General features: G+C 41.8%; 2 protein-coding genes and 1 long non-coding RNA gene across 9 annotated transcripts in view; 1 reads left to right on the top strand and 2 right to left on the bottom strand.

Annotated features, from left to right (window-relative positions):
• Positions 1-15,055, bottom strand: part of LOC106598898 (uncharacterized) — a 34,773-nt gene extending 19,718 nt beyond the window's left edge. The window contains exons 1-2 of the long non-coding RNA XR_001327312.3: positions 14,814-15,055; positions 10,062-10,185 (exon numbers count right to left, since the gene is read on the bottom strand). This is a non-coding gene — a long non-coding RNA (uncharacterized LOC106598898). The remainder of the gene's footprint in view (positions 1-10,061; positions 10,186-14,813) is intronic.
• On the top strand, positions 14,798-17,919 carry LOC106598828 (tRNA (guanine(37)-N(1))-methyltransferase). Of its 3 annotated transcripts, none has more exons than XM_014189840.3 (5): positions 14,798-14,915; positions 15,365-15,990; positions 16,267-16,391; positions 16,493-17,132; positions 17,571-17,919. In XM_014189840.3, the coding sequence occupies exons 1-5, from the start codon at positions 14,845-14,847 to the stop codon at positions 17,624-17,626; spliced, it is 1,518 nt and encodes a 505-aa protein (XP_014045315.2). In that variant the 5' UTR covers positions 14,798-14,844; the 3' UTR covers positions 17,627-17,919. The 3 variants fall into 3 exon arrangements, with proteins under 3 accessions (XP_014045315.2, XP_014045342.2, XP_014045327.2); XM_014189867.3 differs by lacking the exon at positions 14,798-14,915 and adding an exon at positions 15,074-15,175; XM_014189852.3 differs by lacking the exon at positions 14,798-14,915 and adding an exon at positions 15,126-15,251.
• Positions 17,649-18,185, bottom strand: part of LOC106598880 (CDK-activating kinase assembly factor MAT1) — a 64,527-nt gene continuing 63,990 nt past the window's right edge. For all 5 annotated transcript variants that reach the window (XM_082973520.1, XM_082973518.1, XM_082973519.1 and 2 more), the window contains one exon: positions 17,649-18,147. In XM_082973520.1, the coding sequence (XP_082829646.1) occupies positions 18,012-18,147 (136 nt within the window). In that variant the 3' untranslated portion in view covers positions 17,649-18,011. The remainder of the gene's footprint in view (positions 18,148-18,185) is intronic.

Below are 18,185 nucleotides of genomic sequence, written 5' to 3'. Positions count from 1 at the left end.
TGGCTCACACATTCTCTCAGAGCTCAGTTCAGCTCACAGACACTATGATAAATACAGAACATGACAACACTTAGCCTGGAGTTTAATCTGAAGTATGACATGTGGTCCACAGAGACCATATCGACAAAGCGTCTCAGAAAAGGTCTTAGGAATCCTGTTAAAACCCGTTTTAAGACAAAAACAAAGCTCCCAGAGCAGAGTAGGTTTTTGGATGATGTTAAACCACTTCTCAGACAAACTGAGCCAGCAGTAAAATTAATTCATAAAAGTTTCTCAGCTGGTAATCGCGACAGACAGTTTGAGGTACCGCAATGAAAAGATGGTCATGAAGCTCATTGACATTGTTGCAAATGATGGGGAATAACCAATCATGATGAGGCATCACCAGCTGTGAACTCAATAGCACACTTCAGACAACTGTGAATGTGACTATACAAACCTGTTGGATGCATTTGCTGTTTGTTTTGGTAGATTCAGATTATTTTGCACCCAATAGAAATAAAATGGTAAATAATGTATTGTGTCATTTTGGAGTCACTTTTATTGTAAATAAGAATCTAATGTTGCTAAACACTAATGTGGATGCTACCATGATTATGGATAATCCTAAATTAAATCGTGAATGATGATGAGTGAGAAAGTTGGAGGCATAGATATAACCCCCCCCGGAATGCTAACCTCCCCTGTTATTGTAATGGTGAGAGTTTAGAATGTCTTGGGAGGTAGATTTTTATTTAACCAATCCTGAGGGTCGTTAAAATCGGAATTTTGATAATATCACCGTTATATCAACACACTCGTCACTACTGTATTACTGACTGTATGTTTTGTTTATTCCATGTGTAACTCTGTGTTGTTGTACGTGTCGAATTGCTATGCTATATCTTGGCAAGGTCGCAGTTGCAAATGAGAACTTGTTCTCAACTGGCCTACCTGGCTAAATAAAGGTGAAATATATATATTTTTTTATAAATAAAAAATAAACTACCGTTTAACGACTATCGCTTTGGCACGGTAATCGCGTGCCCATAATGTTGCATAAAACGTTAGGCCTTTCAATAATTTTCATTTTACACAATCAAATGCCTTAATTGCCCAATTCTTATAAGCATTCCCAATGTAGGCCTTTTTTAACAATGTGATATTGCACTCCAAAGGGATAACATGTAGGTTAATTAAATAATTGAAAGAAAAATGAGATTATTTATTAGCCTAGTGGTTGTATTTATTTTAGATATCATGTGAAATAGGCCACGTAAAATCATTGTCAAAAGTGCAAGAGATACGGTTGCTGGTCTAGATTATTTATGGACTGATCATATAAAAATATCAATACATTCTTTTAACAGCTTTTAAAAAGCAATTGCGCAAGAATTTGGCACAGGAACCACTGACTCGCTGCCCTTTTCTATTATCAAGACATCTGCTGGTAACTCTTAACTGGTTAGAACAGCTCGAGGTCTCCTAAATATTTGTCGACTAGGTGGGACTCTGATGACTAAAAGAGGCTCCATGCATAGCTTTTATTTGTACCCATAAGAGTAGAAGTAAAATATTCTCAGCACGCAAGACCAATTTTCTACTCAGACGCTTTGTGGATACAGGCCCTGACCTGAGCCTACTTTTAGATCATGCATAAAATAGATTCACATGTCCATACATACTATGCCATGGGCCACATGATGAAGCATGATGGAATCACTTTTACACAGGCAGCCCAATTCTGATATTTTGCCAAATTATGGGCAAAAGAGCTGATCTGACTGGTCAAAAGATCAATTAGTGGAAAAAGATCAGAATTGGGCTGCCTGTGTAAAAGCAGCCTTTGCGTCATGCTGTCTTTTACTGTAAGTGTACAACATATTCCACAAGCACCACAATGCAGACACATTGGTAGTGGGGAAAATACATCTCAAAACATAAGGCCTTGAGCATAAAAATCAATAAAATCAAAAGTTGTTGAAATAAGGACATTATCAACAAAAAAAAAATAGAATTTGCGTACTGTATATTGTGTATGCGTGTTCCCTGTGGACACAGTGGGAGGGTGTATTTAACAACCCAGAGGCACTTTCATCTCATCAAGAGGGGGGCGGGGGTCTGTGAGAGCCCTAAGCCATGCAGTAATTAAGGTAAATTGGCCCATCAGCCTTTGGCAGGGTAGATAAGTGTTTACCCAGAGTGGGGCTAAATGCACCCCTTATTAAAGGGGGCCAGGCGTGTGGACAGACGCAGGGGGGCATGGCAGTGCATAGGCCCTCACACACTGCTCCATGCTGGGACAACCACAAACATTCCACAGGGCATGGCAATAATAATCCACTCAGCCCTCCTGCTAATGACTGAGCAAGAGAGATCATCTCGGCTCCCATCTGCGTGAGAAGTAGGGCTGAGGGAGGAAGGGAGGTAGGTAGGTAGGAGGGGGACTCCCATTAGGTCTCTCATCATTGTGAAAGGTGGGACTGGGAGGGTCACCATCAGACCAATTAGTGTGTTCCAGCCCCACATGGAAAGAGCCAGAGGGGACAGTGGCTTGGCGTTAAAGGTTATTAGGGACTCAGGCCAATGGCCACACAGGGAAGCGGTAGTGGTGCAGGGCGCTTTGTTTTCCAGCAGGAGGCCCAGTTTGACTGCAGTAAACACTAGTCAAACAAGCAGTTACAGGAAATGTGCCCAGGCTTAGCCCCTCCCACTCCCCGCCCGAGACCCATCTGATACTCAGAGGCTGTGACATCACTGAGACTGTAAACGGAGCCACCCACATTCACCTCACAGTGATCTGAGACATGTTACTTTTTAATGGTGCTACTTCATTTCAAAATGTGACAGTGGAACTACATCCAAGGATGCAACATTGAGAAAAAATGTACGAGCAAAGCTGACCTTCCCTCCAAAGTTTTGGATGTGAATTTCAACTTCATAACAGTGTTCTGTGTAGTACTGTACTAGGCATACAAACAGATTTTCACTAATATTATCAGAATCAATAAATCATAGCATGTTTTAGGGCTCGTTCTTACCTGATTAAGTAGAATCCTGTAGAAATATAATGTAAAAAGTACTTCTGTTTTAGTAATATAAGTTGAAAATGATGATCCTTTGAATCCCAGAACATGGACCAAGAAAGTCGTTTTCTGATGTTGAATTGTACCTTACATGGTGAAAAATACACATGGGATACACGTTGTATATCCCACAATTTTAGACAAAATTCAATCTATATTAGATCAAATCCTGAAGGGGACTATTATTTTAGCAGGTGACCTAAATCATACAAATCGATAAGATTGACAGACCCTCTAAAGACGCTGAAAAATGTCATCTCTACAAATAGGTTACAGGACACCTGGAGACCACTATTCCCAACTACAAAACACCACTCCTTTTTTCTCCAAGGAAGAAAAGCTATTCAAGAATCAACTACATTTCTATTTCCAAAAATGCACTCAACAATTTACTGGTTTAAAACATTCATGATATGGTGATATCGGATCATTCTCTGGTATCATGCTTAATTACACCAATAGAAAATACACTTAGTTACAGAATTTGGAGAATGAACAGAGTGCATCTTCTGGACCAGACATTTATTAAATACATGGGCTAAATAATAAATACATTTGTAATGGTTGACAGAGGACAGAGAAGAGCAGACCCCCAATATAATTAGAGATGCCTTTAAGGCGTACATTAGGGGAATGATAATCTCATACTCTGCAAAAGTTTAATCAAAATTAGAAACTTCCTAATTACATGTTTTAAACAGTTACTTCAGTTATACTGAAACCACAAAAATCTGTAGAGTCCCCTACTGATTATAGAAGTGTAATAAATTGTGACAATAAAATAAAAGCTTATAAGTAAGATAATGGCAAAAGTCCTACCAAACTTGATACATACAGTGCAGTCGGAAAGTATTCAGACCCCTTGACTTTTTCCACATTCTGTTACAACCTTATTCTAACATTGATTAAAATTGTTATTTTTTCTCATCAATTCACATACAATACCCCATAATGACAAAGCAAAACAGGTTTTTAGAAATGTTTGTAATAAAAAAAATATTACATGAGTATTCAGACCCTTTACTCAGTGCTTTGTTGAAGCACCTTTGGCAGCAATTACAGCCTTGAGTCTTCACGGGTATGACGCTACAAGCTTGGCACACCTGTATTTGGGGAGTTTCTCCCATTCTTTTCTGCAGATCCTCTCAAGTTCTATCAGTTTGGATGGGGAGCTTTGCTTGCCAGATATTTCCAGGTCTCTCCAGAGATGTTAGATCGGGTTCAAGTCCGGGTCACTCAAGGACATTCAAAGACGGAGTTGGGTAGTGGGCCCACTATATCCATCGATATCCCCTCAAATGGCATTTTGTTTATGGGGAGTGGCACGAACGGGCTTCTAAAAGCTAGTCGGGAGCTGTTAACTGGCACTCGGGGCACTCTCCACAATGTCGAGCCACCTCAGCCTGAATTCCTGGCCAGTAAAACCTCCTTACAATCCGGTCTTGGGTTTTATTGATACCAAGGTTTCCACCCAGAATATTCCCATGAGCTAGGTCCAGTACTGTCCTCCGGTACCGGGTGGGGACCAACAACTGTTCCACCACATCAACCCCTATTTTTGAGACTCTGTACACCAAACCATTTTTCATGATGAAGTGGGGGAAACTATTAGGCATCATCCTATCATTTATGGGGGTACCATCTACGACCTGCACATCTGCTCTGGCTTGCTGCAGGGTTGGATCCTGGGTTTGGGCCATCATGAAATTAGTCAGGGACCCTGCCAAGTCTGTTGGTTCTAGACAGTCGTCCTCTGGATCCAGATCGACCCCGGCCCCACTAGTACCGGGCTGCTCGTTATTGACAAGGTCTGCCCCTTCTTCCTCATCCTCCCCTACTAGCACCTCTGAGGTTGGCCCCTGGGAGACCTTCTCTTTTCTTGGCTTTGGTTGAGGGCTACATGCTACTTCCTGCTTGATCAAAGGTGTTGGCTTCTAAAATATGCCGTTCTTTTGGCCTAACTTCGCAAAGTATCTACCCAGTATTACATCATATCGCATCTTTGGGACCACCCGACCTCATAATCCAGCAGCCCGTCCTCGGTTTCTATGCTCACTAAGGCTGTAGGGTACGGGCGGACATTCCCATGAATGCACGTAACACTGACATTCTGACTTGTATCCAACGACCAAAGTTAAAATACTGGCAGAATCAAGCAGGGCTGCAACCTCTTTCCCTTCAACATGCACATATGTTCGTTTCTTGATCTTTCAAGTACAGTGGTTACCACAGGACATGCATACAATATATCAGTTTCTTATTTTTCACCGAGGTTACATTGCATTGGCTCTTCTTTAATAGGGCAGTATGCTACAATATGTCCCGGTCAATTACAATTGTAACAGACAATAGGTATTTTGGGGGGGGGAGAAGACCCCCCTCAAACCCCGGTCCCAGTTTCCGGCTTTTTCCGTAGTGTCTTGATTCTTTCCTCACGGCCCCATACTGCTCTCTTCCCCCTCCCAATGCTGGAACAGTCTTACCCCGGTGCTGGACCTGTAACGTGTCCTGATGCAGTCGCATTGCATCCTGATGAGCTATATGTTGAGCTCTAGTTGCATCGTTGGGCTGCCGCTGCTTGTAACAGGGCCTGTATGGCTCCCTCCATACTCATTTTCCCTGAGCAAACAGTACAAACCAAACAAAGCCACAAAAAAATCTGACTCCCCTTTGGAGTGCTAACTTAACTTTTTTTTTCTCCCTACCTAACCAGCTCTCGGTTAATCCTTTTATCCACTTCAGACCACACTTTACTCGCATTCTCCACCACGTGTGACAAACCTCTTCAAGGTTAGGAGTTTGTCACAAATTAAGAGGGAGACCGTCACCAAAATCACACCAGAACGAGAGTTCTTTCGAAAAGGACAGTACCCGTTTGTTGGTTTCTCCGTCCTGGTCCACCCAGGCCGCAAGAATGGATCAAGGATAGCAGGGGTCGGTACACGAGTCGGGTTCTCGGTAGGTCCAGATCCAAAAGCCAACAGGTAAGTCCAAACAGTCCAGGTCACTCACTCACACACACACACTTTCTCTTTGGTTCACAGATCCCCCAGCCCCTTCCTCTATATCTTCCAGGTTTGTCTTGACCCCTTATCTGAGTGTTCCCCTTGTATCTGGGAATTGTAGTTTTGGCGGTCGGCCATTTTGTGATCTGTAGTTCTGGTCGGGGTGGCCATTTTAGTGTGAGGGCAGAGCCCGTTTTAGTTCTGCCCTCACATATCTGCCATTTATCACTCGGCCCCCTTCTTTGCCACAGTGCTTTTTTGTGCTGCAGAGATGGTTGTCCTTCTGGAAGGTTCTCTCATCTCCACAGAGGAACTCTGGAGCACTGTCAGAGTAACCACCAGGTTCTTGGTCACCTCCCTGACCAAGGGCCTTCTCCCCTGATTGCTCAGTTTGGCCAGGCGGCCAGCTCTAGGAAAAGTCTAGGTGGTTCCAAACTTCTTCCATTTAGGAATCTAAGCCACTGTGTTCTTGGGGACCTTCAATGCTACAGAAATGTTTTGGTACCCTTCCCCAGATCTGTTTCTCGACACAATCCTGTCTCAGAGCTCTATGGACAATTCCTTCAACCTCTTGGCTTGGTCTTTGCTCTGACATGCACTGTCAACTGTGGGACCTTATATAGACAGGTGTGTGCCTTTCCAAATCATGTCCAATCAATTGAATTTACCACATGTGGACTCCAATCAAGTTGTAGAAAGATCTCAAGGATGATAAATGGAAACACGATGCACCTCAGCACAATTATGTAAATAAGGTATTTTTATTTATTTTTTTAATTGCAAAACTTTCCATAAACCTGTTTTCTTTGTCATTTTGGGGTAGTGTGTGTAGATTAAGGTAGGACATTTTTTTGTATCTATTTCAAATCAAAGTTTGTCACGTGCGCCGAATACAACAGGTGTAGACCTTACAGTGAAATGCTTACTTACAGGCTCTAACCAACAGTGCAAAAAAAGGTATCAGGTGAACAATAGGTAAGTAAAGAAATAAAAACAACTGTAAAAAAGACAGTCAAAAATAACAGTAGCGAGGCTATATACAGTAGCAAGGCTATATACAGGCACCGGTTAGTTGGGCTGATTGAGGTAGTATGTACATGTAGATATGGTTAAAGTGACTATGCATATATGATAAACAGAGAGTAGCAGTAGCGTAAAAGAGGGGTTGGCGGGTGGTGGGACACATTGCAGATAGCCTGGTTAGCCAATGTGCGGGAGCACTGGTTGGTCGGGCCAATTGAGGTAGTACGTACATGAATGTATAGTTAAAGTGACTATGCATATATGATAAACAGAGAGTAGCAGCAGCGTAAAAGAGGGGTTTGGGGGGGGCACAGAATGCAGATAGTCCGGGTAGCCATTTGATTACCTGTTCAGGAGTCTTATGGTTTGGGGGTAAAAACTGTTGAGAAGCCTTTTTGTCCTAGACTTGGCACTCCGGTACCGCTTGCCATGCCGTAGTAGAGAGAACAGTCTATGACTGGGGTGGCTGGGGTCTTTGACAATTTTTAGGGCCTTCCTCTGACATCGCCTGGTGTAGAGGTCCTGGATGGCAGATAGCTTAGCCCCAGTGATGTACTGGGCCGTACGCATTACCCTCTGTAGTGCCTTGCGGTCGGATGCCAAGCAATTGCCGTACCAGGCAGTGATGCAACCCGTCAGGATGCTCTCGATGTTGCAGATGCAGAACCTTTTGAGGATCTGAAGACCCAATTTTAGAATAAGGCTGTAACGTAACAAAATGTGTAAGAAGTCAAGTGGTCTGAATACTATCCGAATGCACTGTATCAAACAGGGTTTATTAAAAATAGACACAAACAAATACAATAACATGTTTCAGTTTAATACAATACGCAAACAAACAAGGCAGATTTATCAATAAATGGCAGTTCATGCTGAAAAGGCTTTCAACCATCTTGAATGGACTTTTCTATTCAAAACTTTGGAAGCTTTCACCTTTCCAGCTGAAATACATTTTATGAAAATATTTTCATAATAATAAATAAATCTCAGGATATAAAATAAAGGTGGAAAAAAACAAAATAATGGCAATAGGAAAAATAATAACTGACGATCTCCACGCAAGCCTTTAAGTGGACCACAAAAATATTGAATACTTAGGATGCTTAAGAAGTAACAAACATAAATAAATATTCCATTACTCAACAATATGAAAGCAGATCTAATTCAATTAAAATCTTGCCATGAATCTTACAGGTAGAATAAACCTCTGTAGAATGGCATGACTGACAAAGTATTTGTATTCATTTTCGGTATTACCAATTACCCCACCGAAGACATTCTTTAAAAAAGTATACTCGGTCATAAGACTTTATATGGGAAATAAAACTCATAGAATAAAAAGGAAAGTTTTGCATCTTCCTAAGTCTGAGGGTGGTTTTAACCTTCCAGACTTGGAATTGTATCAACTCGCTAACAAAGGCTTTTACATATAGTTAAAATGCATATTGAAGATGCGCATGCTCATCTCCAGAATCTTTTTACGTGTTTATTTTCAGAGGATAAAAGCTAAAAACATTAACTTCATACTTAAAAACACTATAACAATATGGAAGAAAATTTTACGTATTCTTCAAGAACCAATATCACTCCCTAAAAACACAACCTTATGGAACAATCCTTGGATAGCATTTCAGAATTCAACAATAAATTGTTCCACAAGGAAAACTAAAGGCATAGAAACTGTAAATTACTTGGTAACAGGAAATACATTTATCTGGATGACAAAATTAAAAAGTAATTTTGGACTGACCAATGTAGATAGTTTCAAATACATGCAACTTATCACGAAATGTAGATTATAAATCTTTTGGACATCAAAGCTACCTTGAAGGAATGTTAATTAAGTGCGAAAAGTATGTTCATATGATAGGGAAGATATACAAAACCTTGCAGAGAGCAAATCCAACTGACAATCTCTTCGAAAAAAATATAAACTATTGGAACCAAGACTTAAAAATAACTGATTGGAGCATAACTAACGAAAATACAGTATAAACTGAAGTACAGAATGTATTATACAAGAAACAAAACTCAAATGCTACATCGCAACGGCAGAGTCATGTCCTAAGTGTAAAACTATTGACTCAATAATCCATGCTTTCTAGGAATGCTATAAATTCCGGAAGTTGTGGGCGGAGCTAGAAAGTTGGGTGACAGAAGTATTACAACGTAAAAAAAACAAATATCCGTATGTCTGCATATTTCAAGACATGGCATATGGGGGTGTCGTGAGATACCCAATAGTCTGGACGATTCTCTTCTCATCGCTCATCTTGAAAAAACGTATACTAAAAACTTGAAAATCAAAGCTCCATCATTAACACGATGAAAACATCTAATGATTTAGTATTGAAATAATGAAATAGCAAGGGCGACCAAGAAAAATTATTTGTGACAATTTAAGGCCAAGTGGCAAACAATAATGGAGGCACTAGGGATGGGGGGGGTGAGCATGCAGGTCTGGGCATCGTTTGTGTGCGTCTAAGTTGTTGTTCGTATATAGAGTGAATAAGAAATACAAATAAAAAAAATATATGTATTTAATATTTTGTATTAAGAGCTAAATGGACATTACCAAGTGGCAGCCTAATGAAATTCAACTGATATTTGAGTGGAGATCTGAATGCCAACTCACCTGTTAGATCACAGAGCATCAGTAGGAGGTGTACAGAGTAAATTGCCAGACTGGACACTAGCAGCAACTGCAGAGACTGAGTTAACAGGAGTCAATATTCACCACATTCACATCAAAGTGACACACTGATGTGAATACTGACTCCTGTCCACTCAGTCTCTGCAGCTCAAATTACTATATCTAGAACAATCTACAGTTATCATTTCACTACTAAAGGAGGTGAGGAGGTGTGGCGCTTCTAGAGAAAAAGCTGAGTAGTGAACACAAAATGAAGGAGTTAGGGGGCAGCTCTATATCTTAACTTTAAAATATGCTTCCATCGGTTCTACTCACCAGAAGCTCACTACACTAGTGTTGGCCATTGCGTAGGCCAGGTCCAGGATGGCACTGCCCATGATGGCCTTCATCAGATTGAAGACAGATGAGGGGAAGGAGGCCCCTTTAGCCCTTGCCTCCTCTGGACAGATAATAGAGTAAGAGAGAGACAGAAGAGAAGGGGGGGGGGGGGTAAACATATGGATAGCTCAGTCAAATCAAATCAGCTCACTTTAAAATAACGTACTATTACTTGAAAGAACAATTTCAAATTCTAACATAATCCAGGAAGTTAATCAATTTAGAGGAAAGCTTTCTGAGACCCACTGTGCTACTGTGATGAGAACACTGCAGTGGAATGTAGTGTAGGATCAGTGAATGGAATAGGACATGAGGAGAGTGGATTTGAGCCCTAGCCTGCAGAACAGCTGCCAGAGCCGGGTATATTGACGATGATGCCTGGTTCGGTTTGGCCTCTAATAGGGGATATCCTGGAGATCCAGCCACAACCCTGGTGTCAATGTCAAAGCAAACCAGAGTATGAGAGTCTGGATTAACCTATGAGTTGTTGGATCTGATATAGTCATGGTTCCAGCAGTGGTGGATAGGAAGTGCGCCATTATTACACCAGGAGGGCTAAATATACATCAGACTAATAATGCAGGGGACGTTTGGGGTTATCAGAGTATGCAGTAGCGGACCTGTAATGCGCTCTAAGAGTGATCGGCATTTTGACATAAGCCTTCACAACAGATCTTTATGACAGAGTTCCCTTAGCCTCGACTAGAAGAGGAGATATGTGAACTAGCTAGAGGAGAGGCTCCCTCTGTGCTGCACTGAAATGTCTGAGGTGCTCCACTTCCCCTGTAGGCCTGTTTGTTTAGCTGTAATCAGTCATCGTAAAGAGTAACCGTCAGTCATTTTAAAGACTTGTGTTGCAATGCTCGACCTCATATTAGGGGTCATTATCTGTCTTGTCAATAACTCTAGGGTTCACTTTAGCGTCACTTTACAGTGGGATGCGTGATAAATAAATAATGTTTATCAGGTAATTTCCATGTAAAAGGTCCCATGAGCAGCAACATGGGAAGGCATAAGTAATGGCTTTGATTTTTGATTTTATTTATTTCACCTTTATTTAACCAGGTAGGGAAGTTGAGAACAAGTTCTCATTTACAACTGCGACCTGGCCAAGATAAAGCAAAGCAGTTTGACACATACTCCATGTGTAACTCTGTGTTGTTGTAAAACAAACGTACAGTCAATAATACAGTAGAAAAATAAGTCTATATACAATGTGAGCAAATGAGGTGAGATAAGGGAGGTAAAGGCAATAAATAGGCCATGGTGGCGAAGTAAATACAATATAGCAATTAAAACACTGGAATGGTAGATTTGACAGTAGATGAGTGTGCAAAGTAGAAATACTGGGGTGCAAAGGAGCTAAATAAATAAATAAATAAATACAGTAGGGGAAGGGGTAGTTGTTTGGGCTATTTATAGATGGGCTATGTACAGGTGCAGTGATCTGTGAGCTGCTCTGACAGCTGGTGCTTAAAGCTAGTGAGGGAGATAAGTGTTTCCAGTTTCAGAGATTTTTGTAGTTCATTCCAGTCATTGGCAGCAGAGAACTGGAAGGAGAGGCGGCCAAAGGAGGAATTGGCTTTGGGGGTGACCAGTGAGATATACCTGAACGCGTGCTACGGGTGGGTGCAGCTATGGTGACCAGCGATTTTCTGGCCAAACAGATTGAAAAGGAGTCTTAGAAAACAGCTACCACAAAAAGTCTTAAAAGTTAAAGATATGTTGGGTTTTGGTAAAGGAATTTCAATGCACAAGGAAATGTTTTTTTTAAAGATATGTTCTAATTTCTCTACAGCATGAGGGAGGATAAGGAAAGTTTACAGAAGTAACAAGTAAAGGTAGACCTACAAATGTGTTAGTGTTTTTCTGATATCCATTTTTGTTTATGAATTAAGTGATTAAAACTTGTAATTATGTTACCAACTTGGTAACAGAATAACTGAAAAAAAGATCTGTAACGGAATTACTGTAATTACAATGGGAAATCACAGTAGTCACAAACCACGGTTTGGTCACCTGCTGCTGTCCTTCCTTCCACCTGCATACTGTTATGTTCAGCTCATAACTGTTTTCTTGCTCTTTCTGTCGTGGTCAAAGCGAGTGTGAAAACAGTATGGACAACTCTCCCTCTCTCTCCAGTTAATGTTACCTCTCCCGGGTCTTACTGACTCCTACTCATGAGCCCCCTCTCTTTCCATTTACTGTAACCCGTAGCCGCACCCACCGACACCGGACGTCCATGGACTTTGAAAAGTATTTGAAATTTGGTCTGTCTGCCCTGGCCTTGATTTCAACATCCACAGACATCGTTTTTTTGGGCTGGTCCAAACCGGCCTTGATTTGGCCCAAATATAGACGTCCATGATTGGTTCAGATTTGGTCCATTCACCAATCATAGACGTCTATGTTTCACATGTTTGGACACCACAGTACAGTAAAGAAAAGTAGAGTTCAGTACAGTAGAGCACACTAGTGTACAGTATAATATAATGTACTGTGATGTGCTGAACTCTAATATGCTGTACTGTGATGTCCAAACTTGTGAAAGATAGACATCTAGGATTGGTTCAGATTTGGTCCGATCCGGACCAACCAAATTTGGTCTAGTTTGGTGGCGGACCTCAAACTAATAGTCAGTGTGTAGAATAATACCCATAAATGCAATATTGCATATTTCTACCTTTGTGTACCTATACAGGATACATCACCATGAAGAAAATGACATTCATATCCGTAATTATGTATTTATGTGTAGTAAAGATCAGGGACCCAAGAGATAATTATGTTACTGTAATTCTGTTACCGGGTGTAAATCCACTTCACTTACTGTAGTTTAATAACCTAAATAAATGTTTTCAAACTCAAGGAGTCATGTCTTAGCTTTGCCTCTTTTAGAATCCGATAATTAAATACTTACACTTTCGTCTCTAACATATAGAGCTTAGCATTCCGGAACAGACCCATTACAAGTCACAATGTTGAACAAACGTCATTTCAATTTACTGTCCTCCGAATTTGTCCCCATGTCGGAGGTAATCTGAGACAAAATAACCACTGGGAAGTGTTATCAAACTAACCGTCAGTACGCTGGTCTGTATATCGATTTGTATTTCTGGTTTTCAATACCGACGCAATTCACACGTGATAAACACTATATCGATGAGCCTAACCGAACATCGTCCCACACAATCAGCTGGCAAATTTCACAGACACTTCCAGCTGATTGTGAGGAAACGTGCTTCGGCCAACTACGTTTGGTTATTGTTTACTTATTGTGCATCACGTCAGGAGATACAGAACCCATTGGCGCCACAAAATGTTGGGTAAACAACACTTTCCTGGGGATACCCCATCTCCACCTCCTACCACCAAAAATACCAACAGCACAGAAAACCGGTAAAGTAAGTAAATATAATTTTACTCAACATGCTGGCTTATAGAGACTCTTTAGGCAGACTTCTTTTAAACTGAATATCCATGGGGTAACCTTGGTAACAGTCTGTTTAGGCAGTTCATTGCTGACACCCCATTCTTTCTGCAGACATCTTTGAATCTTAATACGGAGGGAGATTTTACTGTAATTCTGTTACCAAACTTAGCATCTGTACAGTTCTTCCAGTAAATGTGTTTTTGTTTGATTTTCTGTGTAAATTGTTCAAAGTAGTCCTAGTGCATAGAGTTATGGTTTGTTAAAACGTTGAACGTTTCAGCCTAAATCTGTTAAAGTGGAATGGCCCCACATCGAAAACAAAGATATGTAGCCTAACAGTCACCATCTGTTTACTCGAGAATAAATAAAAAAAACATGAATTCTAGTGGGTTGTGTACTGTAACTCCCTGGGGCCAAACCACTGTAAAATGTGGACTCGCAATGACAAACAGCATGAGATGAGAATGTGCATGATTTCCAAAGTGCAGAGAGAGACAATGCAAGTAGAACTAAAGTTGTCATGTGAAATTGAATTGCACAGATTGAGCATGTGATTCATGTTCACTACCTGTGCCAGTCCTCCTTTTTGACTATTTTACTTTACAGCTGGAGATCAAATTTCAATATTTAAACAATGTTGCAAATATCAGGGAGACCACACGTTTTATACTAATCTTCACTATTGAAAACCAGTTTCTAGTCTAAAAGTAATGGAAGATATTGAAATGTCTATTTACTAGCTGGTGGTAACATGTGGAATAGACACCAGCTGGGATGCTGTTTTAACCAATCAGCATCCAGGATTAGACCCACCTGTTTATAATTAGGCAACAACGCATGAGGGGGTGCGTTATATGGCCAATATACCATGACGCTGCGCAGAGTGCCTGGATACAGCCCTTAGCCGTGGTATATTGGCCACATACCCCGAGGTGCCTTATTGTTATTATAAACGAGTTACCAACATAATTAGAGCAGTAAAAATACATGGTTTGTCATACCCGTGGTATACGGTCTGATATACCACGGCTGTCAGTCAATCAGCATTCTGGGCTAGAACCACCCAGTTTATAATATAGACTGCATAACTACTAGAAATCAACTGTAGTGGGCTAGATGTAACCGTGGAACATACAAGGGATCCTACGCCTGTTGCAGAAAGAAATGTTAAGGAAATCCCGTATGCCAATAAGTCAGCGCACATTTATTAAACTGATACCTCTTAATTCCTGGCTAGGGGCGGAATGCTCACTTACATTTCCCAGGAGAGGGGGTGGTCTCGTTGCCATGATCAGTGTGAACGGTGGTGCCTTCTACATTGATACTCAGTCTCCGGGTGATTTGTCCCCGAGCGAGAGGTTAGTAGTATTTTACTTACAACAACCAATACAATAGCTACCTCATCTGTGGTGTCTGGTGAAGACAAAGTTTCCTTTAACCAACAAAATCTACTCCACTATGAGGACCTGTATATGCAACTTCTCACAGCTGATTTGAGGTGGTCATATGACATGAAAACGCTTCTGGTTTTATTCGTCGCGGATTGGATAGAAATGCACAGCAAGTCCACTAATGATGACGTATAAACATGCGCGTGCTCTGCAGAAGCGATGTTGAGGTGGGGAATGCGTTTTAATGTTTATGGTTTTACTGAATAAAGTAATGATCTTTCCATGCAATAATATTAACAAAAAGTAAGCATTCAATGTTGTTTGCCAATCATTTGTCAAATCTATTAGTTTGTCATTTTTCTAAGGTTAATATTTAGGTCATATTTTAAGGAGACCTCTACGACTTGTCTTTGCAGGATTGTTCCTAGTATCTTCTCACTACTACAAATTCAAAACTACGTGAAATCTCGCTATCGATACCGGACCCTGTGTTCAGTGGTCCTGCAGCCGGACCGAGCATCAACTTGCTCTGAGAGTGTTTCGAAGCCGATGCTTGAGCAGCATCAACACAGCGGGATGGATCCCAGCCTATACACAGCTCCTCCTGAGGTCCGAGGTATGACCTGTTTGGATAAAGAAGTCTTCTCCCAGACAGTTATTGTCCCAGCCCTGCGTGTGCCAAAAGAAGTCCTCAATAAATTGGTTAAGAGCCTGAAAAAAGTAGCACTCCAGCGCCCAGGCATACGAAGAGTGGTGGAGGTTGAAGGCAGCGATGACGACAGGCTCTTGTTGCTGGACCCTGCCAGTGTCTCCTCACCCGGCTCATTCAGCGATGCAGAGGCCGAGGCGTTGCAGTCATTTGGAATACCTCAAGAGCTCCAGCGGTACGAGCTGCGGCTGACCTATGACAACCTGAAGAGTGAGGAGGTTCTGCGCGCTGTGCTGCCAGAAGGACAGGACGTCACCTCGGGGTTTAGTCGAGTGGGTCACATTGCGCACATGAACCTGCGGGAGCACCAGCTACCCTACAGAAACCTCATAGGTGAGTGTGCCACAAACATAATGTACTGTTCTGCATCACAATAAATGTAGTACAATCTGTCAGAAGACAGGCATGGGTAACAGTAATGCTATTGACAGGTAATGTGTTTTATGCTCTTGAATCCCTGACCACACTCCCAGGATTGTATTTCCTGAGTGGTCAATTAGCTACAGATGAAATACATTAAGTGTGTGTGAGGAAAACGATAGTGCTGATTCATTGTGTTTTACTGACATGATGCAGTCTTGCTGTCTTCTGTTGCAAATCCATTTCCAGGCCAAGTCATAATGGATAAGAACCCTGGGGTGACCTGTGTGGTCAATAAGACCAACACCATCGACTCCGCCTACCGCAACTTCAAGATGGAGGTGATGGCTGGAGAGGAAAATATGGTGGCCAAAGTAAGTCCTTTGAGATTATGCTTTTGATTAAACATATTTTGTCATGAAATCAGAGGCGTGGGCATTGCATTCCTCCCTTACCCTCCCTCTCATTGTTGCAGGTGCGTGAGAACGGCGTGACATACGAGTTTGATTTCTCCCGTGTGTATTGGAACCCTCGTCTTAGCACCGAGCATGAGCGTGTGGTGGCCCTTCTGAAACGCGGTGACACTGTGCTGGATGTGTTTGCTGGCGTGGGTCCTTTTGCCATCCCCGCTGCCCGCCGTGGCTGCACTGTGCTGGCCAACGACCTCAACCCTGAGTCTCACCGCTGGCTGCAGCACAACTGCAAACTGAACAAGGTGGAGCGTAAGGTCACCACCTTTAACCTGGATGGCAGGGCCTTCATCCACGGGCCACTGAAGCAGCAGCTGCCTGTCATGATGAAGGGGACAGCCTGTGTGCATGTGGTCATGAACCTTCCTGCCTTGGCCCTGGAGTTCCTGGATGCCTTCAGAGGCCTGCTGGACCAGGGACTTTCCTGTGATGTGAATCTGCCGCAGGTGCACTGCTATGGGTTCTCTAAGGAAGATGACCCCCAGAAAGACGTGGTGGAAAGGGCCTCAGCCAGCCTGGGGTTCTCCCTAGAGGGGCTGTGCTCTGTGCATCTAGTGAGGAACGTGGCCCCCAACAAAGAGATGATGTGTGTGAGCTTCACCATCCCCAAAGAGGTTCTCTTCAGCAGAGAGAGCACACAGACAGGTGATCTTTCATTCACACAGCACCAGGGTTGGGGTTAATTCCACAAATTCAATTCAAACTCCAGGTCAGTCTTTGAATTCAATGCCTCTCGATTTCAATCTTCGATATTATCCAACAAATTCCAATTCAATTCCCTCAGGCTTATGTCACTGTTCTGACAGCCTAGCTGTATTGGAAATAGTAGTTGAAATTATTTGAAACAAATCCTGCAGTCAATTTCTGATACTAAGTGCATTAATTCCATTAACTGGAAAATGTAAAAATAAGAAATTCCAAAGATTATATCAAACAGTCCAAATTCCAGTGCAATAACTTGAAGATAGAATTCAAGATTTGAAATGTCACATTTAATTGGAATTGGCCCCAACCCTAAACAGGACAACACACATGCACTCTCTGAAAGACTGTAAATACTAATACCATTTGTCTTCTCCTCAGAAGCCATAGAAGAACCAGCCCCAAAGAGACAAAGGTGTGAGGCGACAACAAATTGAATATATTTGACCAAGGAGCCCATTCTGAGATGTTGAATTTTATTTTTGATCTTTGAACTCTGTTCATGTTATTTTATAATTAAGTGTCAATAAGGCTGACATGATCTAAATCATGGTTATGCCTTGACCTAACAAGAACATACAAACGGGTATGTGTTGACTGTATTTCAAATACTGGTCCATTATCCAGGTCCCACAAATAGGCATTGTTTCAATACTATTCTTATCCAACAACTTGCTTCATTATGTGTTTGTGTTTTTTAAATAAAAAAGAGATCATACAAAAATGGCAACATGTACATCCTGATCTGACTTCAGACCAAAGTCCACAGCTCCCTCCACAATGTAGAACAGGGTCATTTGAGTCCTCTGATAATTGACAGCTTCATATTTCTGAGTTTGTGTCAGTTCCAGAGGGGGTCAGCCCAGTAACGGCATCCTGGATGGCTTGACACACCAGTCCTGAGTTGAATCCTCCAGCCATGTCCTGGGGCTGGGCAATGCGCACGTGGTTCAGATACCTGCAAACAGAAAGAGAGACGAAACATGTCAGTTTGCA

Source organism: Salmo salar, chromosome 01, assembly GCF_965601325.2.
Source record: "Salmo salar chromosome 01, fSalSal1, whole genome shotgun sequence".
Lineage (NCBI taxonomy): Eukaryota > Metazoa > Chordata > Actinopteri > Salmoniformes > Salmonidae > Salmo > Salmo salar.
The sequence above is the reverse complement of the archived record's forward strand: the minus strand, read 5'-3'. Positions and strand labels throughout refer to the sequence as shown.

What these genes read in the sequence shown, in the direction of transcription:
- LOC106598828 (XM_014189840.3), top strand. Translation starts at nt 14,845, where the DNA reads ATGATCAGTGTGAACGGTGGTGCCTTCTACATTGATACTCAGTCTCCG. An exon ending in GATTTGTCCCCGAGCGAGAG is followed by an intron (nt 14,916 to 15,364) that starts GTTAGTAGTATT and finishes TTGTCTTTGCAG; the next exon opens with GATTGTTCCTAGTATCTTCT. An exon ending in CAGAGAGAGCACACAGACAG is followed by an intron (nt 17,133 to 17,570) that starts GTGATCTTTCAT and finishes TCTTCTCCTCAG; the next exon opens with AAGCCATAGAAGAACCAGCC.